The following is a 26,178-nucleotide window of genomic DNA, read 5'->3' as shown; positions in this document are numbered from 1 at the left end:
CCCTTCCCGCCCTGAGGCCCGCCCGCCCTCCCGCTGAGGCGGGGCCGCCCTTTCCGCCGCGGCTTTCCGGTGATGGCGGCGGGCGGCAGCGACCCGCGGACGGCAGATGTGGAGGAGGACGCCTCGCAGCTCGTCTTCCCCAAAGGTGCGAGCGGGACTGACGAGGGGCCGGCGGTCGGGTGGTGGCTGGAGGCCGGCAGCGGCCGCCTGTGAGGGTACGGAGCCTCGCCGAGCGGCTCCGTGGACCGGAGCGCTGCTCAAGTCCCGGCCCCTCCACCAGTTACTAAGCTGGAGTGTTAAAAAGCAGGATAATAAATGATTTGTATATCTTTAAGGACCTCATGATTGCTAAGATATGGCAGTTCTTATGCAGGCCGCTACGTGTGCGTACGGTATTAAAAAAAAAAAAAAAAAAAGAAAATCTTGTCAGGTTATAGTGAAAACATTATTGGTTTTTGATAAAAGCTTTACTTTTTCAGTCATGTTTTTTGACACAGGAGTTCTTCCCTATGAGGGTGGGGAGGCCCTGGCACAATTGCCCCGAGAAAGCTGTGGCTGCCCCATCCTTGGCAGTGTCCAAGGCCAGGTTGGACGGGGCTTGGAGCAACCTGGGCAAGTGGGAGGTGTCCCTGCCCATGGCAGGGGCTGGGATGGGATGGGATGGGATGGGCTTTAAGGTCCCTTCTAACCTCAGCTGTTCTAGAAATCTGTGAATACTGCTGCAGTTAAGAAACCAGCTGTCCAGATCAAGAGTTTGTAACTATGGACATTTACCATCTGTGGAATTTTTTTTTAGTCCAGAAAATTAATTCAGTAGAAATTCTAGAAATGTGTTTACACCTCAGAGCCACCCTGAAAAAAAAAAAAGGGGGGGGGGGGGGGATGGACACTGTGCTGCATTGCTGCATTTTTCAGTTATGAACAATAGGGAAGTTCTGGAAGACTAATTTTTGTATTTTTTTGTGCTAAAATCTCATGTTTAGCCCAAGCTAATTTACTGCTCAATGCAAAATAAGAGTTGCCAGCTCCTTTCTAGCAGTCCCTGTATCTGCTTGTATAAAACAGTGCTGTCAGGCACTCTGGGGTGCAGCCTCTGACTGTTGCTTTGACAGCTCATACTGCTGATGTTGAAAGACCTTGTTATTGGAATACATATAGTGGTTATGGTGATGATGAATGAATTCAAAGTTGGCTAAAAGGGGGGGGGAATTTGTTAAGATTGGTTAAATTTTTTTGTTTTCCTGATAATAAAATTTCAGTAGGTCTATTAACTTTTCAAGTAAATGAAGCCTTTTTTAAAACATTCAACAGCATTCATATTTACTTCAAGAGCTCAGAGACTCCTGAAGACTGTGGCATCACTTCTGAATTTTGTGGAGTTTTAGAGTTTTAAATATTTTTTTCTATAGCAAGTCATGCTTTACTTCTGCCAAAATTGGGTGAAGAAAACATACTGCACAAATATGGAAAAATCTGAATGTTAGGGCTGCAAGTGTAAAATACATGGTCAAAAAGACCAACACCTTGGATTGTCACTCGAAGTGTCATTTTTATCAGCATTTTCAGTATGAAATGCTGCCCAGTCATTGGTGAAAGAGCTCACACAACTGCCACGAAACACATTTTCACTTGTTACCCAGAGCTAAATTACACACAAAACTTGTGTAACTCCCCTTTTCAAACACACTTCACCTTTTTTTATGCTGGTGTTCTCTCATTTGACTGCAGAATTTGAAACTGCAGAAACTCTTCTGAATTCCGAGGTGCATATGCTGCTTGAGCATCGCAAGCAGCAGAACGAGAGCGCAGAGGATGAGCAGGAGCTGTCAGAAGTGTTCATGAAAACCTTGAACTACACAGCACGCTTCAGCCGCTTCAAAAACCGCGAAACCATCGCCAGCGTGCGCAGGTGAGTTGGAAAGTCAGGGTGTAGCCCTGTATTAGAGAATTGGATCTGCAATATTGATGCTGCTTGATGAAAGTACATTTTAGTGGTGTTGAATGATTTGTTCTTTAATTCTGAATTTTGTCTTTCTAACGAGGCAAGAAGTTCTTGATGGAGGGTTATACTTTGTCCAGGTCAAGGCTTCTGAACTGCTTTGTTTGCAGTATTTCAATGACAGCTGATTGCATTAAATGGGAGGATTTTCTAGACTTTGCAGAATAATCCAGGGGAAGTGGAGTTAGCAGATAGGATTTTATTTTTTCCTCTATGCATTTATATAATGAGTCTTTTCTCCTGGAAAAAATTACTTCAGTGCCAAAAGCAGTGTGCAAAAAGAGAAACATTTGCCTCAGTTTAAGCCCCTTTACATTTCTATCTTGTAATTTCATCAAATTCTTGTCTTTCCTTACAGTTTACTACTCCAGAAGAAGCTCCATAAGTTTGAATTGGCATGTTTGGCTAACTTGTGTCCTGAGACAGCTGAGGAAGCAAAAGCTCTGATTCCTAGGTAAGCACTTACATACTGTACAAAGACTGCTGTATACTTCCTGTGACCTAAAGCCAGCCGTGCCCACGTGCCCTCTCTTCAATCCAACTCCATCGATGGAAGAACATTTGGTCTTGGTCTTTCTTCCCCTACCCACTCATCTGACAGCAACACACTATTTGTACATGTCCCTAATGCACTTCTGAGAACTTCTACTGGATCAAGTGTAAACCTCTTCAACTGGGGTTCTTAGCTGGCTGTGTTTATGTTCCTTGGAGTTTTTTTCTGTTGGAGCAAATGAACTGTTTTGTGGATAATGCAGGGGGGAGCAGTAGCTTCTTCATGTCTTGATTGGTTACCTCGTGGCCTGAGGTAGAGAAGGGAATGAAACATTCATCTGAATTACAGTTTCTTCCTTATTTGTCATTATATAAAAGAGAAGGCTTTGGGATGACCTAATTGCGGTCTCCCAGTACTTGGAAAGAGCCTACAGGAAAGATGGAGAGAGACTTTTTACAAGAGCAGTGACACGATGAGGGAATGGCTTCAAACTGAGAGTAGATTTAGACTGGATACTAGGAAGAAATTCTTCCCTGTGAAGGTGGTGCAGCCCTGGCACAGGTTGCCCAGAGAAGCTGTGGCTGCCCCGTCCCTGCAAGTGTTCTAGGCCAGGTTGGATGAGGCTCTGAGGAACCTGGTCTAGTGCAGGGTGTCCCTGCCCATGGCAAGGGGTGGGAATGAGATGATCTTCAAGGTTCCTTCCAACTCAAACCATTCTATGATTTTATGTTAAGATTTCATAGCAAGAATGGACTGGCTTATGAGCATGCATCTACATGACTTCATTTAGAGATCTACTTAAACCTGCACCTGCCTTGCCTTTTTTGAAAGCATGTTTTGACATTACTCAGGAGAAGGTTCTGGGAAGAACAGAGTTTTGTCACACAAAGAAGCAGCGCTGCATAGGGATTAGAGCGCTCTTCGTACAGTGATGTTACAGGTGGTTCCTGGTGGTTACACACAGGTGGGTGACAGTGTGTTGAGACTGACAGGACGGAGTTATGACTGAAGTGAATCAATGGGGAGAGGTTATTTCTGAAACCTTTAATGTCTCCTTACTGTTCTTATCTTGCAGCCTGGAGGGCCGGTTTGAAGATGAAGAATTACAACAGATTCTCGATGACATTCAGACTAAACGCAGCTTCCAGTATTAAGGTTAACCCTCAGCCCCTTTATCTGAGCAGAAAAACCTGAGGACTTGGGCTGTTTCTCAGCCCTTTGGATCAGTCCAGCTCCTGGCTGAGTGAGGGTGGTTGTGGATGCAGGGTACTCCAGTGCTGTGTTGCCACAGGTGCATGCAGACTGGAGATCAGCACCATCCTTTTGGTTTGTTCCATGTGTATGTTGGCAAGGACCCCCTGTATTGTGAGAGCAAAGAACCTGAAAGGCCTTTTCCCAGAGGCTGAAGTATTTGTTTCTTCCCTAATCCCTCTCCACAGTTTGTAAATTTTCAACGTTTTTGGTTTTTAGCAGAAATATAGATGTGATTTCGTGGTTTTTAGGAACTTCTAAAGGATGGGGAAACTTGTTCTTGGTTCTCAGAAGGTTCAGTGATTGGCAGCATCAATTTCTGTGGGTTTTTTGTTTCTTTGTTTTATTGTTTGATTGGGACAGCGAACTTTTACAGCTTCAATATTTTCCTATTATTGTTTAGTGTAAATTAAAAAATATTTTTAATTAAAGTTGTGTGTTTTATAAACATTAGGTACATATTATGATTTTGTTAATGAGGACCTTTTTAATAAATAGATCCTGGAGATCTGGGGACTCCAAGAGTGTAATAACCCAAGTGCAGTTTAGGACAGATCAGAGGTGTTACTGTGATCACAGTGAGAAAACGTTGGGGCAGCATCTCCCTCTCTGCTCCCCTGCTCTGTGCCAAGTGATTGCAGACACCCAATATGTATCCTCTTACAGAAAAGAAAAAGGTGAAGAAACCCAGTAATTTTGGTGTTAACACAGCCAGGTATCCAACCCTGGAGGGATGGACTCTTTAAGTAGGTTGCTAACTGCCCTAATTCTGAGATTAAACCAAACAATAAATAATGTGACACAGTGCAGGGGTGGCTTCTGGTCCAGCCTGTGGGAGTCACACATCCAGTGTTATCACAGCTCAGCAGCTGGGAGATTCGCAAATTGTTAGCTTTTAGTTGAAAGGAATGTTCTTTTGGTTAGGATAAACTTCTTAAACCAGCCATTTCAAGTCTTGTAATTTTACCACCACACCTGAAAAGAAGGACAATTTTGCAGGAAAGAACATTGGGACAAAGAGGCAGACAGATGTGTTAAGACACTACTTGTGATGATAAGCAATAATCTCACTGATCTTGCAAAAGGAAGAGAAATATTATTTCAGGTCTTACCAGAAATGTAATGTTGCTCCTGTGCTGTACTGGTGTGTGGTAACTGCTTGGGCTCACCTCAGCTGGAGCACATTACCTCAAACAGCGTTTGTGTGTGTGCTGGGGTGGCAGTGGCTCCTGCACGCCTATAAACCAGACATGCATCTGTAACCAACCACAGGAACTTTAACAGGGTCAGAATAATTATAACCAAAGAAGGAAAAAACAAGGTCGTGAATCTTCATTTTATAAAGCTTAGTGTCCCCTTTTGATACAGCATCTGATTCCCAGTAGCTGCTCCTGTTGAACCTGGTTTGTTCTGTAAAACGCTTCTGTTCAAGCAGCTTTAAGACATTTTCATCTAAACACACAGACTCTTAGGTCTTAATCACAACTAATTCAGGGGAGAAAAGCCATTCTGCACCTCTTTATCTACACTCCCACAGTACTACTTGATGACGCCTTTGTAAGCACCCTGAGGACTGCCAAGGAGGGGTGTAACAGGCCTAGTCATCTGTGAACGATCTCAGATTTCCACTACCCTAAACACAGAGATAATTACGAGCCTTGAGATTAGTAGGTTTTGCTTGTTGTGTTTTGAAGCCCGGTGATGGGAACAAAGAAGGGAATCACGGAATCAATAAAGTTTGAAAAGACTTCTGAGATCGAGTCCAACCTTTGAGGGAACACCCACCACCATGCCAACTAGACCGTGGCACTAAGTGCCACCTCCAATCTTTCCTTAAACACGGTGACTCCAGGCACGGTGACTCCACCACTTCCCAGGGCAGCCCATTCCAAAAGTACTTGTGGGAGCCACACAAGGCGGCCTGTGTGTAGCGCCTGGCCGTTTGGTGAGCGTGAGAGAACTAACCCGGAGCAGCACAGAACAGCACACAGCCGTGCCCGGAAGCAGTTATCGGTCCGGCCGCCGGCACTGCCCCTTTTGGCAAGCCTGGAGCCGCCGGCCCGGCACTGTCTGGCGGCGGGGCCCCCTTCGCCCTCCCCACCCGCGAGGCGGACGCGGCTGCGCTCTCTGCGCATGCGCGCACCTCTGCCCGCCCCCGCCCTGTGATTTGTGCCCCAGCCGGGCGGGCTCTCGGAAGCGGCGCGCGCCCCGCCCCGCCCCGCCGCTGGGGCGCACGCGCATTGCCGCCCGCGGCCCTTCAGGCGCGGCGCCCCCGCCCGCGCGCCCTGCTGTAGTGCGCGTGCGCGCCGGCGTGGGGCGCGTGCGCTGCTGGCGGGGGAGGCGGAGGGAAGATGGCGGGCGGCCGCGGGTCGTGAGGCGGCGGCGGAGCTTGCCGGGGCCAGGAGGACGAGGCGGGTGGCGAGGTGTCGGTGGGGCGCGGAGTCCCGGTACAAGAGGCTGGCTGGGCGGTGAGTGCGGCTCAGTGTTGGGCGGGGCGGGTGAGTAGCCAGGGAAGCGCGGCCGCCTCCGCCATCTTTAGGCCGCGGCCCCGGAGCGGCGCGGCCGGGGCAGGGCGGGGGCCGCCGGCGGGAACAGGGGGTCCCCAGGCCGGGGCGCCCTGGGGAGCGGCGGGAGCCGAGCTAGGACCCAGCGCCACGGCCGGGCCCCGTGGCGGGGTGTGCTCGAGGCCCGGGCCTGGTAGGGGACGGCAGGGCCCCTCTTCTCTTTACTGCACAGGTGTCTGTCGGTGGCTTCGCCCGAGTCTCTCAATCGTGCCTTTTTCTACTTCTTCTAGTGTTATTATTTTTTAATATTATTCTTCCCTTCGCCTTGGGTCTGAGCGGAGACACGGGCCGTGTTAGATATCTCGAATTTTTTACTTATGTAGTCTTTCACAAGGGTAATTCCTCTGTGTATTAAGGAGAGAGAAGAAAAAGCCACAGACTGGTTAGTATTTAAGCTTCTCGAATGCCAAGTGAAATAATTGCATTTGCCGGTGGAGAACGGTCTTAGTTCTGTAGGACTACTAAGCATTGGTAAAAGGATGGGAAACCATTATTTTTGGTTTTCTTATGGATCCCGAGAGGGCTATTGCTCACATTTTGTATTGCGTAATGCTGTACAACAACACTGTTGTTCGAATATGTCCCCTGCAATGTAATAACACACAGTCGTGTGTAGCAGGCACTTGCTTGTGCTGGCATGGTGGAGGGGCTAATGATCATGTGGTGTCACATTCTACTGATTGAGACTCATCAGCCTGTGCTTGGGTGGCAAACCTAGGGGACCTGTCCAACTTGAAAAAAAATAGCTCAGCATTTTTCCCTTGGTGAGAGCTCATTAAACTTCTCTTCTATAGAGACGTATGTTATTTCTCTCTTGCTGACTGTTAGCTTCGTTGTTATGAGTAGATAGTTGTATGGTCTCAAATACAGTATTTTTTTAATATTAGCAGTTGCTTGAACACATCTGTTTGTCTGACAAAATTGTCATGGGTAAGTAGTTCTGTGCTCTACAAATCTTGTACCTCATTATATCCTTACTTGCAGTTTGTGAGTACTGTTTCAAAATCTGTTTTTCTGTCTAGGCAGTAGTCCCTCATCCTTCTTGCAGCATATGTTTATTCTTTTATGCTTAACTCAGACTGCTCTAGCTTTCCTTTAAGAGAGGCAATATTGTGTTTCAGAGAGTTTATAGTATGCAAAAAGCATTGTGCCAAAATACTTCAGGGTTCCCTGCTCCTAAATTCCTTTTCAAGTAAACTGACATTTACTTCTTAGTGATCTGCTGCAATGTTCTGCCATTATTTTACTCTAATAATACATCATTACCGAGCATATTTCAAAAATCTGATTCTTAACATCTTGTTCACTTGTGTTGTAACAGTTCTAATGAGAAGATCTGAAAATGTCGATACTGAAAATAGATGAAAGTATTGAAAGATGGGGGGGGGAATCTTAGAGCTGCAGAGACTGTTAGGTGTGAGTAACTACTCCTAGAGATGCTAAAATCTTTTGACTTAAATATCAGTCACTACAGACAGTGACAGCCTTTCCCTGTTGCCCAAAGTGTTGGTCCTCCATTGAACCCTTGGAGCAGTAAATATTAGACTGTTTGGACTGTTGGAATTGAAAATTTCTCATCATTTTTTTATTTGTGATATTATCACAAGAAGTAAAAGCCTAATAATCCTAAAGTGTGCTTGGGATAGAGGTACTAGGAATGCCTTCTTTTGCTGCAGCAGAGAGACCTTGATCTGAGGAGGGGATAAGAAGTCTCCTATTTTGTTCCTATCCCTAGCAGATGAGTCTTCTGACTCACCTGAAAAAATCAGTCATGGAGAAGACATTAGGCTGATGGAAGGAATACAGCTTAACTTTGTACTGGGATGATTCCATGCAAAACATTTCATTTTGTGCATCTGCTAGCCACATATCTAGGGAATTTCAAGAGTTGGTTCAGTAACACTGGAAATGAAAATTATTTTGGCCTTGCTCAGATAGAGGTTATAATTTAGAAAACTGCTTGTAAAGACAAGCTGGAAGCTATCTGTGTTTGTGAATTTTACAAAATTCATTCTTTATTTACCATATTTACATTCCTGATACTGTACTGTTTTGTTATTGCAAGTGAAAGTACAGATATGCAGGCCTGGTTGGTGTAGTTAATACAGAAACTGGACACTGTTAGAGCTTGGTGGTGGGGAGGAGATGTGCTAAGCGTCTTTCAAAAGATTAAAACTTTCAGATAACCTTGGTTTTTTCTTCTTATTATAGAAAATATCTGAAGGTAAGAGCAGAGTAGTTGAGTTTTTGATAGCTAACTGGTTTTGATTTGTGTTTTGCTACTAATTTTACTTCAGTTTGGAGCATCCATGGTCCCCTATTTTCCAAATGGTACTAAACTTCCCAGCAATCTGTTCTTGCTCACTAGTATTTAAAAAAGCTACTCAGCATTTCATAATGTTTCTTCTGGTTCAACCTGCTCTCCACATTCAGGCTGGGTGTACCAGTCATGCTGTTGTGAAACTTGAAATGGGGTATGAAGTGTATATTTAGCAGGAAAGCAAGCAAGCTGGTTTCTCTTGTGTAGTAATAGTACTTTTGCTAACACGTTTGCTCCCAAGGCAGTGTGTTTACAGTGATTACAGATCCTGCTTAGTGGTGTGCAGTGATCAGGTCTCAATCAGCACACTTTGTGTATGGAGGGATACTAGAGACCAAGTTAGTGCTGTTCCTGTTCTACCTCTGCACCAAAGTTGGGGGTTCTGTTCTAAGCAGTTTCACTAATTGTGGCTTATATCACATTTTCTCTCCTTAGTAGGAAAGACTTGCTCTACAGTATTGAATGTCACTGTTGTCTAACCCTGATAAAGCTTGTGTTGTTTCAAACAATTACATGTAAGTGTTCTTACACATAGATACAGAATATTAAAAAGTATGAGCAATTTTTCACATTCTTTAGACACAAATGAAAATGTTTCTTCCTGTCTTATGTATTGCATCAAGTAATCCTGGTACATTTTTTTTTCTATCAGAAAAAGAGTCAGAAGTTTACCTTCAATTTCATTTTTCCTTTATATAAGATTTTTTTTCATACACTGTTGGTAAATCTGAGCACTTGCAATTTTCTGTTCACTTTGTTAGTTGATTTTGGTGCGAAGAACAGTAGCATGCCATATGAGCTCTTTGTGCTGCTTAATTAGTCTTCAGTATAATGAAGTATGTTGGTTCAAAAAAATAAATTCTGTTAACTTTTGAAGCTTTGAAAGTATTCTCAGTGTAGCTGTAAATTTTATTTAACCTAGAATTTTTGTTCCTTTTAAATAATTAAAATTATAGCATTCTTCTGCCTATCCACTTTATGTACCAGAGTTGATACAGTGGTGCAGGCAGCTGTACAGGGGGACCCTTTCTGTGAGCAGAAGTAGGATGTTTGTGTTTAGTCTGGCTCACTTGTCTGTTTTGGCCTGTGTGTTAGAATCACTGGTTCTGGAACCAGTGAGGTGGGAAAGAGGAGGTGATGGCAAATACGTGTCTCTGCCATAGCCCTGGCTTAGGGTGCACTGGGTGATGGTAAGTGTGTTGAGAGGCAGCATGCATTATTCTGATATGACAGATCAGTTCTTTTGAAAATATATCCCTAAAATTATGATCATGTCTACAGTACCGAGTCTTAAAGCAGTTGATCATGAAATTTGGAATTTAGGTGGCTCTTAGTCACTCACCTGTGGCTTTACCCAAAAGTGAGTGCCATGAAGTTGAATGGCATGGTGGGATAGACCAAAAGCAGTTTTGCCACTAGAACTGTAGATTTGTTGGCACTGATCAGTTCTTTATAGTAATGTTTTATACAATTCAATATGAGTGCATGGGTGCATTAGTTAATCCATGTTTCTGCAGTTTAAGCATTTGAGGATTCCTTTAAATCATTATCCCAAATCCAAAAGAAACATGATACAAAGAATATGTTAATGTGTCTTTTTTTTAAAGAGAGGCCGGAGACTGGATAACAAGGAGTCTATAGTATTTTATGGGTTTGATATAGTTTTGTGTTCATGGTGAAGTTTGGCAGCACAGTGACTTGTGTTTTACTGTGGGTATAGGAGTACTCATCTGCAGTTTTGAGTTTGATAGGAACTGCACTTTGAGCTGGTTAATTAGCGCCACAGCTCCAGCTAATGGAGGTGCTGGATTTACAGCCTGAAGGTTGAGGGCCTTTGCAGTCGTCTAATCTGGCATGGTATTGCCAAGTGGTAGCTTCCCCTGCTTCTGATCCTTTGGTTTTCCTCCTGGGTCAGTAGAGTCATTCCCTGGAACTCAGAATTCAGTTGCCTGACAGGTTGCTCTGAGTTTTGACCAATATTACCAAAAAGGGTCTCATAACACAGAGCAGTTTCTTAGGTGCATGTCCAGTGTGGTCATCAGATGTTCATGTTGACTTGAAGGAGGGGTCATGGGAGGGAACCCACAGTGGGGGGGGTTCAAGCCAGGGCTGCTTTGGTTTTGGTCTCAGCAGCTTTGGTTTGGATCTGGGTCATCTCAGCAATTCAGTGCCGAAGTTCCCTCAGTAGCTGCTGCTGCACTTAAATTGTGTGGTCACAATAAGCAGCGATGACTCTACCCTTGTCCTCCTTCCCCATTCCAGTAAAAATCAGCACTTAGCTTTGAAAATTTCTTCCTATTGGGCCATGTTTGTAAGCAAACCATTGCACCTCTGCAGACACTAGTGAAATGCTATGATTGCACCACAAGAAAAATTGGGGCTTGCACAGAATTGCAAGGAGGAGGAGTGCAGACTGAATGATTATCATATGGTCTGTTCATTCTGCAGTATTTGCACTGTTTCTCAATTACGGACTTTGGAGCTAAAGTCATACTAAAATTAGTTGTCAAACCATATTTTGCAATCTTTTTCTGTGGATGGATGCAAATATTTTGGTCTCCTTAGCAAATCTAAACCTAATAAATGAAGTAGCTATTTCTAGTAATATCTTTTGTAGACCTTGACTGATACAATAGGCCACAGCTGCTCAGCTTTCTGTGTAGTAAGATGAAACTACTCACCTAGAACTGGTGATGAAGGTGCTGCTTTTGACAGGAAAGCTTCCTGATATTCTTGAGGCAGGAGATACGAAGTAGGAAAGAAATGCCAAGGGATTTTAGACTTTTGGAGAATTCCAGCTTTCAGAACTGAAGCTCTCTGGTGATGCACTGGTCTACTGAATTGTCGTTCTCATGGGGAGCTTGAGTCTTCTTGTGTTTAGGGAGAATCTGATACTGAACCCTTTCTCCTTGAAAGGCTTTGTGTGAGCTTGATGTTCCTTTACTGAGAAATGTGTTGATGCAGAAGATGATCTCATGCTTTTATTGAACTCTACTAAATGGTAAAAGCAAAGGCTGTTTACTGAAGTACTTAAAGGTGGTCTTTTAGCAGTGTGTGTGTATATATATCTATACATATACATTCATAACCTTATACAGGCATTTGCATGTCTCATAATCCACAAGCAAAGACCAGAAAACATATTCCTGGAAAAAACTGGCTCTGTGATTCCAGTTAAAAGAAAGTGTATTTCTAATTAATTTTCAGTTGTATGAGATGTGTATACGTCACCCATCAGTTTAGAAAGTGTTCTAGTATTGAAAGTGTCTTGTTATAGAAAAAATATTTAGGTTGGTTATGTTTGAAAATAAGTGAAAATATAATTTTATATGCTGGGAGCTTGAAACTACAATTAACAGCTCTGTTTATTTTTTCTTATTGTAAGTTTGTTCCTCGCGGGATTAAACAATTTCTAGCCTAACCACTAGCAAACAGGGGTTATGCATTAATCTTCCACACCAAACTCTGGCAAAAGAATAGTTTGCATATATGCTAGACTTTCAAATCTTAACTGAAGCAGATAGTGAGAAGCCACGGTTCGGAAGATCTTCATCCACATAAATAATCTTCAGTCAGGACTTTATTCCATCAAAATAGTTTTAGAAGTGCTGTTTTCTTTGACTGTTTTCTTAATTTAGCAGGCGTTTGATTGGATTTGTTGGGGTTTTTTTGTTTTAAACTCCTCGGCTTCAACAGTAAGTCAAAAATGAGGGGCATTGATAATTAGCAGAGTCCATAAGGCTTGTTTAGCAGCACTGTGTGATTCAATAAGGTTTGAAGTGTTTGCTGCAATTCTACTACTTTTGCTTGAGGATGCCTTTTTATTAGCTAAGTCTAGGCATAACAACTGTAGGTATTAATTTGCATATTTTGCTATAAACATAGTTGCTAATTTAGCTACTCTGCTGTTGGGGCAGATAACAAATTTCTGTCTTGGGTAAGTATGTGTGCATCTGCTACATCTTTTTATGAAAAGAGAATTAAAAATCCCTTTAAAAATCTTCTTGGATATTGTGAAGAAAATATTGTGGGGTAGTATGTTATAGGCCATTTGTTCTGCAGTGTGGATATAGAGTTGTTCAGGCTCTTCTTTTCTTACATTGAATACATGAGCTATGTAAATAACCTTGAGGTGCCCAGAAGATGAGGGCTCTGTTGCACAAAGTGTCCACCTCTGGCTGCAAGTTAGGGTATAGACATCGGTGGTGAATGGATTTTACCATTAAAATATGCAGCGAAATAAAAAGTTCTTTTATCTTGGAGTTTTCTGCTGAAGTATAAAATCTTTTCTTGGAGAGAGAAGTAGAAAATGGATCTTTGAAATACAGTTAATAACTGCTGAAAAACATTGCTTTTAGTTGTTTTTTGGGTTTTTTTAACCTTCTTACACTTCTCACCATATAAAGGCACATTTTTTTCGCATGATCACACATGATAGCACTATCATCCTGCCTCCTGCTACCCCTTCCAGAGTTCAGTTGCGTAATTATAGAAACTTAAGACACTCTTGTGCCTTTATTTGGCCCAGAAACTGATATGGCAAACAGTATTGCTTTGTCAAGAGATGGGCCTGAGTAACATTAAAGGAGGGAGAGAGGGGCAGGGAGTGAGCATTCCTGGGGTCATGAAGTAAAGATTTTGTTTATTCCGTTGATGCTTGTAACTTCTATGCAAAAGCAAATGTTGCAAGAGTTCTGGATGTGTTTGGTAATCATTTAACAGATAATGGTTGTGAAAAGTAAATCTCTGTAACAAGTTACACTCTTACTAATTCCCAAATTTTACTAAAAAGGCTTTGGTAGCTGGTCAGCATTGAGTGTGCCAGTCTTAGGGTCTCAGATACTCAGCTTTGTTTAGTGTATTAAAGTGTATGTTTCTGTTCCATAGTGTAAATGAAGAGATTCAAACTGTTGCTAGATTATATGAACTTTGTTTTCTTATCAGAATTTCAGTAGGTTGTTCCTGTAGCAAAGACAATTTGCTGTGTTTCCCTACTTAAGTTTTGCTCTACAAACTGCCATAGTCCTTCTAGTCCTTTTCCCTTCCACTGATTAAATAAAGTCCTCTGAAGAATTTTTTTGGAGAATTTTTTGTCACTTTTCCCACTTGTCCCTGTCCATCCCATTATGTACCTAGCAGTAGTACTTGAGTCAAGAGAGACTGGAAATCAGCAAGGAGACCTGCAGAGTTCTCCATGGGCAGGCAGAGCCTCATGGATTTGTAAAGCTGCAGAATGACTGGCTGCGCAGCAGGCTCACAGAAGAGGACCAGAGACCTTCAGTCAATGCCAAGTGAATAGGAAACAGCAATATGTTTTCCTCACAAGTAAGGCCAACTGCATATTGAATGAAACTGGGAGGAGCGTCTCACACAGATTCAGCTATGACATTTTGTTCGCCAAGTTTTGATATTATAACCAGCTGAAGAGTGTCTTGATATTTAGGATTAGCAAGAATGACTGGCTTTTTTTTTTTTCTTTTAAGCTACTTTCCATATGTTATTTTTTAAGTATTTGTCATGGCATGTTTGTGTGATTTAAACACAAATCAGTCCTAAAGTTTTGTTTCCTGACAAAGTAGCAGCTCCAAGGTAAGGCAGCATCAGTAATCACTTCAGCATGAAAACCAAGCTGTGAGTCTTCACCTAGTTAAGATGAATTGCTATTATCACAGGGACTCACAGTAAAAGAGTTTGGGTGATAATGCAGGTCTTGATAAATACTAAGCAGGAGTTGAAATAAAGGGGTATTTGGGAAGTTTAGAGGGAGGAGGAATGTTTTATTTTAAAAAAAATTGTGAATAAGTTTTGAGGTAAAACCAAGGTATCCAGTTGGTAATAATAAAATCACAGCAGCAAACCAAATCCTGTCTGTCTTCTAGCTGAGGTGCAGTCTGTCTCGTGTCCTCGTGCTGCATGTGGTTGCTTCCATGTTTGTTTTGATGTACAGCTCAAGAAACTTTAGCTCTCAGAAGTTGCTTTTTTGAGGTGCACAAAGGCAATGATTCCTGGCTGTTACACTCCTGAAAGCAGTTTTCTCTACTGTAGCCAGAGAGGTAAAGCAGGAGCTGTCTGAGTCCTATGAACTGAAGTATTTTGGGGGTTTTTCATAATGTATGTAAGCACATGATCTCCTGTAAATATGTGTGCTTTGGAATGAGTCAAGGGGTCAGCTTGAGCGTAAAATGAGGAATGTTTGTGATTTGATTATTAGGTATTTGTTGAGTGCTAGAAATCCAAAATTCAAAGGAGCTGTTGAAGTATGTGTAACTTACATGCCGCCAAGCAGGCTCAACTGTTGCACTTCTTCCCTAGGCTGTAACTGAGACTTTCAGACTGGCTGTTTGAAGGTGTTCTCCCTTGGGATTTTAGATAGCTCCATTTGTCTGTAAGTTTGATCTGCTGTTTCAGAAGTTCTTGAGCATTGTGTGTTTTTATGTGAAACTTAAAGGTGTAGGCCCTTTTTGTCAATTAAATATCAGCTCTCCTTTTCCTGCAGGGAATAAACGCTTTGAATCCAAAACTGCATCAACATAATTACATTTTGCCATGTTGCATGTTCTGTCCTTTTAGACTCCATACAGTGTGTGTGTACGTGTTTGGGTCCTGTTGAAAATCCAAAGGTTTGAACTTTGTGGTGAAACTGGGCATTGTGAAAGTACAGAACTGAAGTTAAAGGGGAAAAAAAGTGCTTCTGCATTTTGGGTTTTTGATCATGCCAGTGTCATAGATTTTGGACTGTGCATAAAACAAAAAGCTTTGGAGTACTTCCAAATAAGAACAGATCTGTGAACCTTTTGGGCAGAGTAGTTTATTTTGACTTGGACAATTATTAATTTAAGTATGTTTCTGCAATTTGAATGAAGAATGAGATTTTTATTTTATTTTTTATATTTCCTATTGGAACACAATGACTGAAATGGAGAAAGCTGCTAAATTCTTTCCCATTATTTGCATAGTCAGAATTTAAACCCCATTTCTAGGAAAGGTTGGTTCAGAAATAGAATACAATAGAGAATGGCTGCAGATGTATGTTGGGAGCACAGCAGCAGAGCCCAGGGAAAATGTGCTTGCTGCAGAGAATAGGGATGTTGCATAATAGCAGTGTTGTATAACACAGGTCAGTATTTTTGCCTTCAGTTCGTTGATTTGGTGTATTGTGGACCCCTAGCACCTGTAGATCATTAAGGAGTCTCTCAAATTGTAAGAATGGTTTTGGTTTTAGGTTTAAACTTCCTGTACTCATATCTGCATGCCTTGTAGAAAGTTTTTTGAGATATACAAATAAAAATGCACAAAAATGCATGCTGCAGTGCCTTTATATAATTCAAAAGTGGGAATAAGATTTTTGAATACTTAGAGGTCAAGAACCTTACATAGTTTTTTTTACTGTTACGGGTCTGGTTTTGACTAAAAAGTTGGGCAATTTTGCACTTCATTATGGAATCTAATTTTTTGACTAATTTTATCTTCCTGCTTAATACACCAATTCTCTCTCATAATCAGTGGAAAAGATACCATTATATTCTATTGAAACAGCTTAATCTATCTCAAATCTGTTTAAAAATAATACAACTTACATGTAGTAAGAAAAGTACTCAAAATTACTTCAGAATTTTGATTTTTGTCTCACAAAGATGTAGAATTTTCAGACGTTGGGTAATCTTGTTTTGTGAATCTGAGTAAATGTTCTTGCAATGCAGTAGGAAATTGAAACACAAAGCAATTTGGGGAATTGGTCGGATTAATATGTTCTTCACTACCTCTGCAATTTGGCATAGTGGGTTTTTTCTTTTTTTCCATACTTTTGTCTGTGTTTTCTGAGTGGATTTATCTTGTGTACAATGAAGGAAATGTAAGATTAATCTTCAGAAAAGTGATGGCATCTGAATGGAGCAGTAACAAAATCTCATCTGCTGTGAGAGAATAATTCATTGGCAGACATGCAAGTTAGTTTTGGCAGATTTCAAGTGTATCTTCAGAAAAAGGTGGTAGAAGCTTGCTGCTGCTAGTGCTGGTTTTACAGTGGCTTTGGTAATGTGATTTTCTGATCCTTCCAGGTTTTAACCATACCTGCATCTCTCTTGCTCCATTCCTGTCGGTGAGTGAAGCAAGGGAAGTGTAGAAACCGTGACTGAGAACAAAGCTTTTGCTCAGGTTCATTTTCTGTTCAAGAGAGAAATTATTTGGGGTTTATCTAATTTAGTTTAAAATATTTGGAAGACAGTTTACTTAAAATTAAATGGTTTGCAGAAATGAAGAATCTTTTTTTTTTCTGTGTAACCCCCTGCCTGGAAATTTTATGATTTCAAGAACTTGTCTGTCACTCTTCTCAATCTTTAACCAGGATGGCTGGGTCTGTTTCTGTGTAATAGAGAAATGGTGTGTGTGTGTACAAGCATGTTTATTTCCTTTTTTTTTTTATTTTTTTATTTTTTTATTTTCTAAAACATGGTTGCTGAAGATGGCAAAAGTTTGAACATTTATGTCTAGAATATCCTTTCACGTAATTCTTGTGCTCTGGGAAGAGGTAGGATTCCCAGGGAAGGAAAGAGGCTGGATGAGGAGATGAAGAAAGAGCTTTTCTCAGGAAGGGGAAGCCATGGAGGGATCCACTGCTGGTCTCCAGAGCAGAGATGCACATTCTCCCAAAGGACCAAAGAAAGGCATATCTTTTGGAATGTGGATATTAAGTGTTGATACTCTGTAAAAGAGGGAAAGGAGTAACATTAAATTGTATTTGCTATGATTGTTATTCAGAACAGGTGTGTTTATTCAGTTGTGCTTACAGATTTCTTAATACACAAATTAAAAAATGTAGAGATACGTTTTCTCAGAGATAACTATTGACAGTAGGACTTTAAAGATGTTACTAAAAGGAAGTTAGTTATCTCTACCTTGTAGATGTAAAAGTGCTTTGCTAATTAAAGAAAGTTGTATTGAACAATAAACTTGGTAAAGTGCTTTTGCATTGTGGTGCTTTTATCTTATTCTTAGGCCTCAGGAAGCTGAGATGGTTCTTCTTCAATCCTGTGTTTTGCACTGAATGTCCCAAACCATGGTTTGAGCTCCAGTGTGCTGTTGCAGTGCAAATAACTACTACCAATTTTCACTGTTTCCGTTACCCTGTAAAAGTGCTTGTTTTAAAGTCTGTGTGTACTTTGTAGTAGAACTGTGTAATACACATTTAAAGAAGTACTATATAGATACACTTGGAAGTTTTTAGCACTCATTTTCCTTTGCTGCTTTAGCTATTTCAGGCTCAATGTCTTTTAAGCTTCAGCATGTTGTGTTTAGTGGGCAGCGTAGGGTTTGAAAAGTAACTGGTTGCTTGCACTCTGCAGCATAACCTTCTTTGCTACCATTTGGAAACATACTTTTCTTTTGACATGTTCAGTTTATAACTCTCTGTATTCCACCCAAGTTGCTTTACCTTTAATTAAAAATAGCTATTAAATAGGCAAGGATGTTTTAGTTACCAGTTACTGCACTTCATTAATGATGAGCTTTATTTTTTGCATAAACCATATGAAATATGTCAAGATTATACATAAATCAGATTTTTTCTTGTAGTATTGAGCTATCTAGAAGCATTGATGTATTTAAAACAAGCCATGACTCTCTTTCTCCAAGCTTTACCTGTTTGGTGGTTTTAGTTTGGTTTGAGTAGCCTAATTTGTTTTATTTTGACTTAGTGAAGTTATGTGTGAATTACTTTGGTTGCATGATTGAAGTTGGAATCTGTCAATTTTCAAAACTTAATGCAAGATTCATTTTTATATAAAAGGAACAAACATATCCAAATAAGATGATAAAGTAACAACACTACTACATTTAATGCCAGTATTACCTTTGTAGCCTTATTTGGGTACGTGAATTAAGTGGTAACCATTGTCTGCAAGTGACTAATACTGTTGGTGACTTTCTGCTCATTTTAAAAAGCAAAGGAAGTGCCCAAGTCCATCTTCCTTAACACTGTGCTGCTCTGAGTGTGAGATTGTCATGAGGTTTTTTTTTGTTTTAATTCTGTTCTCCAGTAACGTCCCTCTGATTACTTGATGGCATCAGTAGACCTGGCATCCTTCTGGCACTAATAGGTAGGAATGAAAGACTTGCTCTGTAGGCTCTATATCCCCAAATACATTTATGTCTCAAAATCTGTGAAGCTTTGAAAGAGGTGTTCATGGGCACAGAAAGTGGAAAACTGATAAAGATGCATGGAAAAATGGAATACAAAAATGAACTTAGTTCACATTATGATAAGGGTGTAATGAACTAGAAGGAAAAGCAATTGGTTGTGGTAACATTTATGTCTGGAAACAATGAAGTAAGAGCTGACTTATGCCAGATGTTGGAAACAAATCTTGCTGTTGCTTCTGATTGTGTGAATTAGGGAAAATATGGTTTCTTCCATTTAAAATCCTATTGATGGACTCTAAAATAAAGAAAAAAATTGGTACTTTGCTTAAAATAGGAAATCAGATGTTACTACACTGGATTGCACAGTGTCCTCCAATATTTGCTTGCATGTTTCTGCTCACACTGCCAATACAAAAGGAGCTTTAGCTAATAGACATGCTGAATTCTGACGTTGTAGTTGATAAAAAAAGATCTTAAGGAGAGCCTGTTGAGGCTTTGGTTTGTCCCAGCAAAAGACCAGGTAGGATACTGATAACTTAAGCATTAAGTCGATTTGTCTAACTGGAGTAGCAGTCTTTGGGAAAAAATGTTCTAGTTTCATTTGATAATTGTGTGCCAAAACCATTTATTTCTAAAGCTGCTTTGCTTGGAAGCTTCACTTGGTGTGTATATGTACTCATGTATATGAGTGTGCACACATTTTTTATATATCTGTCCATAGATTATATACTTGTCATATGCACACATGATATGATGAGGGTATTATGTGGATAAAACATAGTATTTGAAGCAATTATTAGAAGAAAATGCTCCTAAGCAGCTGGATAAACAATACTTTTTTCAGAGTTCATTAATGCAGGTAGAAGGCTTTTCATGATAGAGGCAGTGATCTCAAAAGTTGAAGAAACAGGATATAAATGCTTCATTTTTCTAATCCTGTGTCATCTCCCCTGTCATGTTGTTGTAGTTGTAATGTCACTTATTGTCTTGCCATAATCATGAGTGTGGAAGGATCTGTAGACATAAAGAGGTGTAATGAACATGTTTATGCCTTCGGTCCTAGTTCTTGCTGATGTGGATTGCATCTTAAGTGAAGGTTGTTTATGCTGATTTAAGATAGACACTGGTTGGACTCGCCTAAAACTATTGCAAACTAAATTGACCCATATCATACTTAATGCTTTATTTACCAATGATGGTAACGTAGAAAAATTCTTCAGCAGGTTTTTTTCTTCCTGGAACATGAAAATAAAGTATTAATGTGTTGCTTTGCATTGTTTCCCTAAAAAGGGATTTTTATGTAATGTTTTCTTGCAAATATAGCTGATCAAATTTTTTTTGGAAGCCCCAGCATATATCTTTGTCTGCATTCATGGTCTCAGTTCTTGACATTTATTCTTGCATTGCCTATTAGAGAGTATAGATGTGTAGTTTTGAAAAAGTATCTTCTGTCTGATTTAGAGCACTGATTGGTATAAGGGAGTGTCAAACTTCAGACTTGAGAAAGAGTGGTACTGGTAATTTCATCTGGGTTTCTGGGTCTTCTTGTGGTATGTTGTTGTTTTTTGTGGGTTTTTTTTTTGATTGTGTTTGTTTTTGTTGGGTTTTTCCTCTGACAATTGAATAACTACATTTAGGAGACTTAATGGACTTGTATGTTTAATGCCAGCTTGTTCTGCTCATTTGAAGAAGCCACCTTCTCTTTTTTGATATAAACTCCCAACAAAAAGAATTTTACCTGTGATACTTAACACTTGATACCTTCCGTACAACAGTTTGATACCTCCTGCCAAGTTGTAAGAGAATTGGAGATGGTCTTAGGGGGGCTTGAAGTAATTCCTGTATGAGAAAGTTTGGATACCTTGTTTCGGACAACCTTACTGTTGTAGTAGCTGTGTGTTACAGTGGTGGTCTAGAGTGGAGTGTTTGGACACATGTGGTGTCTGATTAGTCCCCCTGGTATGCCTGATGTGGGGCAACTTTCAGGCAAATGAGCCTTCCAACCACCAGATGAAGGTTTGTTTTTTGAAAGCTGTTGTCTGTCTTCCTCCCTCCCTTCATTCTAGTTACCAAATTGTTCTAATAAGATGCTACACCTGCCAAAGGTGTTAAATTTCCTTACCTCATTTAAAGAAATGTGCTATTTTAGTTTGGACTGGTTTGTCTTGAATGGAGAATAGTTGTGATGGCTTTAGTGTGGGAGTTGTTTGTGTAGTGAGGAGCTGGGTGCTGTAGGTAGTTTTATAGCTGGCTTGTTGCACTTTGTTAGCATGAAAAGGAGTGTGTAAGTCTTAAGTTTTCAGAGCTGTTCACTTCTCTGTGCCAACAAACTGCCTGATATTTATTTAAACGGCAGCATGCTCCTAGTGATTAGAAAGAATCTCTTAAAAAGAATCAAACCCTGCACTGCCTTTAAACAGACTCTTATATCTAACATTTCTATCTTAGCTTTATTTTGCTACTTAAAAATAGAAATGGTTTTGAACTTTTTGGTTCAAAAAAAGCAAGATAAAATTTTAAAATTGGCAGTGAAACAACTTTTCAACTCTTTCAAATTGAGGATATGAGTATTTTAACTACTTAGGAAAGTACATTCATGAATTTACAAGCAGATTATGTAATCTTTTTTAAAAAGAAATCTGCTATTTCCTTTTTCTTTTATTACATGTACTTTGCTTCTGTGTAAACATTTAACCCTTTGTGCAAAGGAGAGTTTCTAGGTGTTTTTGAATTCCCTTGATGACAGTGCTAGTTTCTTTTGGTTAAAATGTTTTCCGAAGTGAGTTCAGGATGTGGGGGAGAACATGTTCAAAATGAAGTTTGAGCGTTCATTGGTTCAGTCTGGAACTGGCTGAGTCTGAAGTTAGTATATATTTTAAAGACTGTGTATATTGTATTTTCAGCTCTGAAGGAGTTGCTGTGATCTCATCATTTAAGGATTTCTTAGACTGAAAAATGAGGTTTTACACTCATTTCCCTATGTCAGAAAAATTCTGAATATTGAAATTTTCTCCCTGCCCTCCACATTTTCTTAACATTCTCAGTGAGTCTTAGTTATATTTACTAAATCTTGTTAAAGATGTAATTGATTTATTTTGTAGTAATGGGATTGAAAGTATGCCTACAGGTAGAATGTGATCTGTGGTCCATTTACAAGAAGTTGTGTGAAAGGAGTGTAGTTTTATTTTTAGGTCATAGAATAAGATGTTGAGTCAACATTTGAAAACTTTTTCTCTTTTAATAGTTAAATTAATTTATGATTAATGTGGTGTTTCCTATTTTTTTATACTGAATCTGAAATATCCTCTGTTAAAGGATCTTGCCATTTCTTGCATTTATTTATGCTGTTTTACTCAGGACATTCTTTTCCTGCACATTTTTAGTTTAGGGATGGTAATGCAAACTTAATAGTGAAGTATTTAGATTCAGAATTCCTCTTGATAGAGAACGAAAGTATTTAGCTGCTTTGTATGTGGCACAAGGGAAAATAATTATTCAGAGGAATATGCAAATGGTTTTTTACGAAGAAACGGTAATTTCTGAAGCTGTTAGTCATCCTTGTAAACTTAAGTTAGGGGAGATGGTAGTGTGGGGTTTTTGTGATCGTGATTATGTGATAACGTAGTGTTTCACTGTCTGCAGCCTTTCAGGAAGGACGGAGCCATGGCCACAGAAATCGGCTCCCCGCCCCGGTTTTTCCACATGCCGAGGTTCCAGCACCAGGCGCCTCGGCAGCTGTTCTACAAAAGGCCTGACTTCGCGCAGCAGCAGGCAATGCAGCAGCTCACCTTCGATGGGAAGCGCATGAGAAAAGCTGTCAACAGAAAGACCATCGACTACAATCCCTCTGTAATTAAATATTTGGAGGTTAGTAAATTCATTTTCTGATTTTGTTTGGAAACCTTTATTTTCTTCCTCATATTCGGGATTGTGCTTTTCAGTTTCCACAGGGCAGTCTGGAATACTGGGAGATCTACTGCTGCATTTTCAACCAAAATTACAAATGCTTGTAAATTTGTTATATTGTGAATAAAATGGGGAGGTTGAGTGTTGGCTATAAAACTGCATGTTTTGTGTACTTTATGTAAATACCAATTTTTGCGTTTTGTCTTGAAATTCCAAGTTGGTGTGCAGTTGAATATCTTGTGTAATGTTCTGACTTTTCATAAAAACTCATCATAAATAATGTAGTTGTTCTTATTTTTGTTTTGAGATAGAAATTTCCCAAAATGGAAGATGAACCATTATCCCTTCCCCTGCAAAATCAGGGCACTAAAAATGTTTTCTCATCATTTTACTAAATAGCTCTTCAGCCTTCAGTGTGGCCTCTGAAAGTCCCTTTCTATACAGTTAAGAAATAGAGAAAAACTTAAATGTTAAGTTTTATTGAAGAAATGTTTCTGTAAAAATGCTTATTTAGTTCACCTGATGGGATGGCATTACTTTCTTAAGAAATAATTTTCTCATCCAAGATTCACTCTACGAGTACTGAATGTTACCCTAGAAGAAACAGAATGAAATCTAAATACTGGTATTGTTGCAGCTGCAACAGCAACATTGCCAAAATGTGATGAAATTAATTCCATCTGCTATGGCCAGTGCTTGATTATAGCTTGTAGGTGTTAAGTTAGATGGTTTTCTTAATAACTAATCCCTTATCTTCTAAGATCTGTTCAAACATCAAACATTTTAAACATATTCTTATGTTTTAGGAATGCCCCAAAAGAGATTCTATTAGTAGTGGACTATTCTAAAAAACAGTTTTAGAAGTCCAGGACCTTTTTACTGTGGTAGGAATAAGCACCCTCGAAATTCTGTTGATTAAAATGGTAACAACATAAAAAAAAATCAGATCTCTGTCTGCTGGCATCAGTACTACTGATTTAATGTGGTTCTATCAAAAAAGAAACAACCAAGAAAAATGTGTAATTTGCTCTTGGCTTAAGAAGTTGTAGCAAACTGTAGTGGTGTATGTTGGGAATGTTTTACCTAGAATTGTAACTTGTTTCCAATATGTGTACAGATCCAAATTGGTTAGGGTCTGTGGCACAAAGCCAAAATAAGTAATTTAATTCTAAATTAATGAGAAATGTTTTTGAAAAGGTTTTGTTTGACAACTCTCAAAATTTAACTAATTGAAGGTACTGTTACTCCTTTAAGTCTCATCCATTTGAAAGCGCTGTCTTTATGCTCACAGTGCAGGAGGTCCCTTTGGAGCTCATGTTGCTGTGTGGATTTCATGTGGAGTTCATCAGCACAGCTGCTAGTGGTGTAAATCCTTGTCCTGAATATAAAGCTTTGACACTGAGCAGCAGAGCACCACTGTCTGTGCCACAGAAATGTTCCTTGTTACATAGGACCACTGCTTTCCTGGTGTTAAGCTTCGCTTTCAAAGGTGTTGCTTCAATCAGATGAAATTAACACTTTAAACATTCCTGACTCCTTTTCTTACAGAGTATAAATTCCACGTGTTCCTTTTCCTGAGTCCAAAGTCTTAACACAGTTCATTCTGAAATCCTTGGAGCGCTTTGGAATTTCCCAAATAAGGATCTCCATGTGTTTCTTATTCTCTGTTATTTACCAATGAAGTACACTACTATGAACTAGGAGTTGTTTTCTTCTTTCCAGAATAGAGTATGGCAGAGAGACCAACGAGATATGCGAGCGATCCAGCCCGATGCAGGATATTATAATGATGTAAGTAAAATTTTCCTGTTCACTGGTGAAGTTGTGCAGATAAAATTTGTCCAGAAAATAGGAAGGGTTCTGTATGTCAGCTGAGGTTACTTTTGTGTCTGCAAAAAGCTTTAAAGCTATGAAGGGTATCTTCACGTTACTTTGTTCTGTTGGAATCCATGCCCATGAAGGGACCTTAAAGTTGGACAGGCTTTTAATTGCTGTGTGTGAGAACTTTCATAATGCACTGAGGTTGTGAAGCTGCTGTTGAAGATGCTGTTCCTGGATGTTTCAGTTGTTAAATCATGCAGACTTTGAAACACTTCTACCACCTTACTTCTGGTAATACCCCTGCAAATGACAACCTTGCTTTTCCAGAAATGGGTGTTTAGAACGTATGCTTTTCTTGAAGTTTCTGATTTAAATGTCATTACTAAATATTTTCTTTCTTCTCTTACAGTTGGTCCCTCCTATAGGAATGCTGAACAACCCTATGAATGCTGTGACAACAAAATTTGTTCGGACATCTACTAATAAAGTAAAATGCCCAGTGTTTGTTGTCAGGGTGAGTACAGTGTTGGAATTACTTAGTTGTGTTGTCTTAATTTAAATTAGACTGAGTCTTAACTGAACGAGAAGGCAGTTAAAGCATCTTCAAATAAAAACAGCATGTGGAATGTATGGACTACTTCTGTGTCCAGTCTTTCTGTGGAGGATTTTAGGAAAATAAGTGGTAAGGTCTGAGTACACAAGAGTTCTTACTCTCAGAGTTTAATGTGCTATTCCTACCTTCCTTATTACATTTCAGAGAGCTGACATATCTGACTCAAAAGAAAGGAAATTTGGTCTCTGTGCTCTTTGAGTCTCATAGCAGCTTTTAACAGCTTTTCCATGATGTCAGCAGTATTGTTTAGTATGGATATTGTGTGCTAGAAATGCAATGGTGCCAATAAGCTGTTTCTTCTTTACAGCTAGTTTTTCATTGTTCTTACAGTGGGCTTTGTCCTGTTGTTACAAAAGTCAAAAGTCCTCTGGCACTGTTCGGCATTTTTGCCTTCTCGCATCCTCTAGAAAGTCATTTAGTTGCTTCCATTTCCAAAGAGTCCCTGAAAAACCTCATGATTTATTTGGAGAATTGTGAAGAAATATTTGAATGCTATATTTGCACAGTTTAGTTAAATGTTTCTTTTGCAGTGGACTCCTGAGGGGAGACGCTTGGTCACTGGTGCATCTAGTGGGGAGTTCACTTTATGGAATGGACTGACTTTCAATTTTGAAACAATATTGCAGGTAAAGTAATCTGTCAAGATTTCTTTGTTTCCTTGAGGTCTTGGAGCATGTTTTAGGAGCACATCTTCACCCTGTTCATCATGGGTTTGTGGTCTGAGTGGTGATGGGAGCCTTAGAAGTCTTTTATTCTGCTCTGATTCCATGCCAGGCTATGGCTACAGGCAATTCACTTAATGCTTCTCATTCCACCTCCATCTGCTGTATTAACTGTTCTCAAGGATGTACTATGAGTATTTGTAATAATAAAGAAACACTTTGGAAACAAAGTGCAAATACTCGTATTATTTAGAAGACCATTGTATACAGAGTAAGGGATTTTTTTTCCCCCCCAACATCTTGAATGTAATTAGATCATCATTGTTCTCATTTCCTCATTGCAGCTGTTAAGTTGGAACTTTAGTAACTTCAGTGTTTGTGTGGATCAGACAGTATTTGAATGTGTTTGCTA

At 39.9% G+C, this 26,178-nt stretch overlaps 2 protein-coding genes across 8 annotated transcripts in view; both read left to right on the top strand.

The window, feature by feature from the left end:
- Positions 1–45: 45 nt before the first annotated feature.
- On the top strand, positions 46–4,174 carry POLR2D (RNA polymerase II subunit D). Its single transcript, XM_048314986.1, has 4 exons — positions 46–145; positions 1,729–1,909; positions 2,358–2,453; positions 3,568–4,174. The coding sequence occupies exons 1-4, from the start codon at positions 73–75 to the stop codon at positions 3,644–3,646; spliced, it is 429 nt and encodes a 142-aa protein (XP_048170943.1). The 5' UTR covers positions 46–72; the 3' UTR covers positions 3,647–4,174.
- Positions 4,175–6,070: 1,896 nt separating this feature from the next.
- The window catches only part of WDR33 (WD repeat domain 33), a 69,633-nt gene continuing 49,525 nt past the window's right edge, over positions 6,071–26,178 (top strand). For 3 of the 7 annotated variants that reach the window (XR_007205687.1, XM_048314161.1, XM_048314164.1), the window contains exons 1-5: positions 6,071–6,211; positions 22,407–22,631; positions 24,393–24,461; positions 24,901–25,005; positions 25,635–25,730. Coding sequence is in view for 6 of the 7 variants with exons in the window: in XM_048314161.1 (XP_048170118.1) it covers positions 22,428–22,631; positions 24,393–24,461; positions 24,901–25,005; positions 25,635–25,730 (474 nt within the window). In the remaining variant the exon portion in view is untranslated. Of the gene's footprint in view, positions 6,212–18,661; positions 18,722–22,406; positions 22,632–24,392; positions 24,462–24,900; positions 25,006–25,634; positions 25,731–26,178 lie in introns of all 7 variants that reach the window. The other 4 variants (XM_048314163.1, XM_048314167.1, XM_048314166.1 and 1 more) reach the window with 2 other exon arrangements.

The sequence above is a fragment of the Corvus hawaiiensis genome, chromosome 10 (assembly GCF_020740725.1).
Source record: "Corvus hawaiiensis isolate bCorHaw1 chromosome 10, bCorHaw1.pri.cur, whole genome shotgun sequence".
NCBI lineage: Eukaryota > Metazoa > Chordata > Aves > Passeriformes > Corvidae > Corvus > Corvus hawaiiensis.
This window is presented reverse-complemented; position numbering and strand designations above follow the sequence as displayed.

What these genes read in the sequence shown, in the direction of transcription:
- POLR2D (XM_048314986.1), top strand. Translation starts at nt 73, where the DNA reads ATGGCGGCGGGCGGCAGCGACCCGCGGACGGCAGATGTGGAGGAGGAC. An exon ending in GCAGCTCGTCTTCCCCAAAG is followed by an intron (nt 146 to 1,728) that starts GTGCGAGCGGGA and finishes ATTTGACTGCAG; the next exon opens with AATTTGAAACTGCAGAAACT. An exon ending in ACCATCGCCAGCGTGCGCAG is followed by an intron (nt 1,910 to 2,357) that starts GTGAGTTGGAAA and finishes CTTTCCTTACAG; the next exon opens with TTTACTACTCCAGAAGAAGC.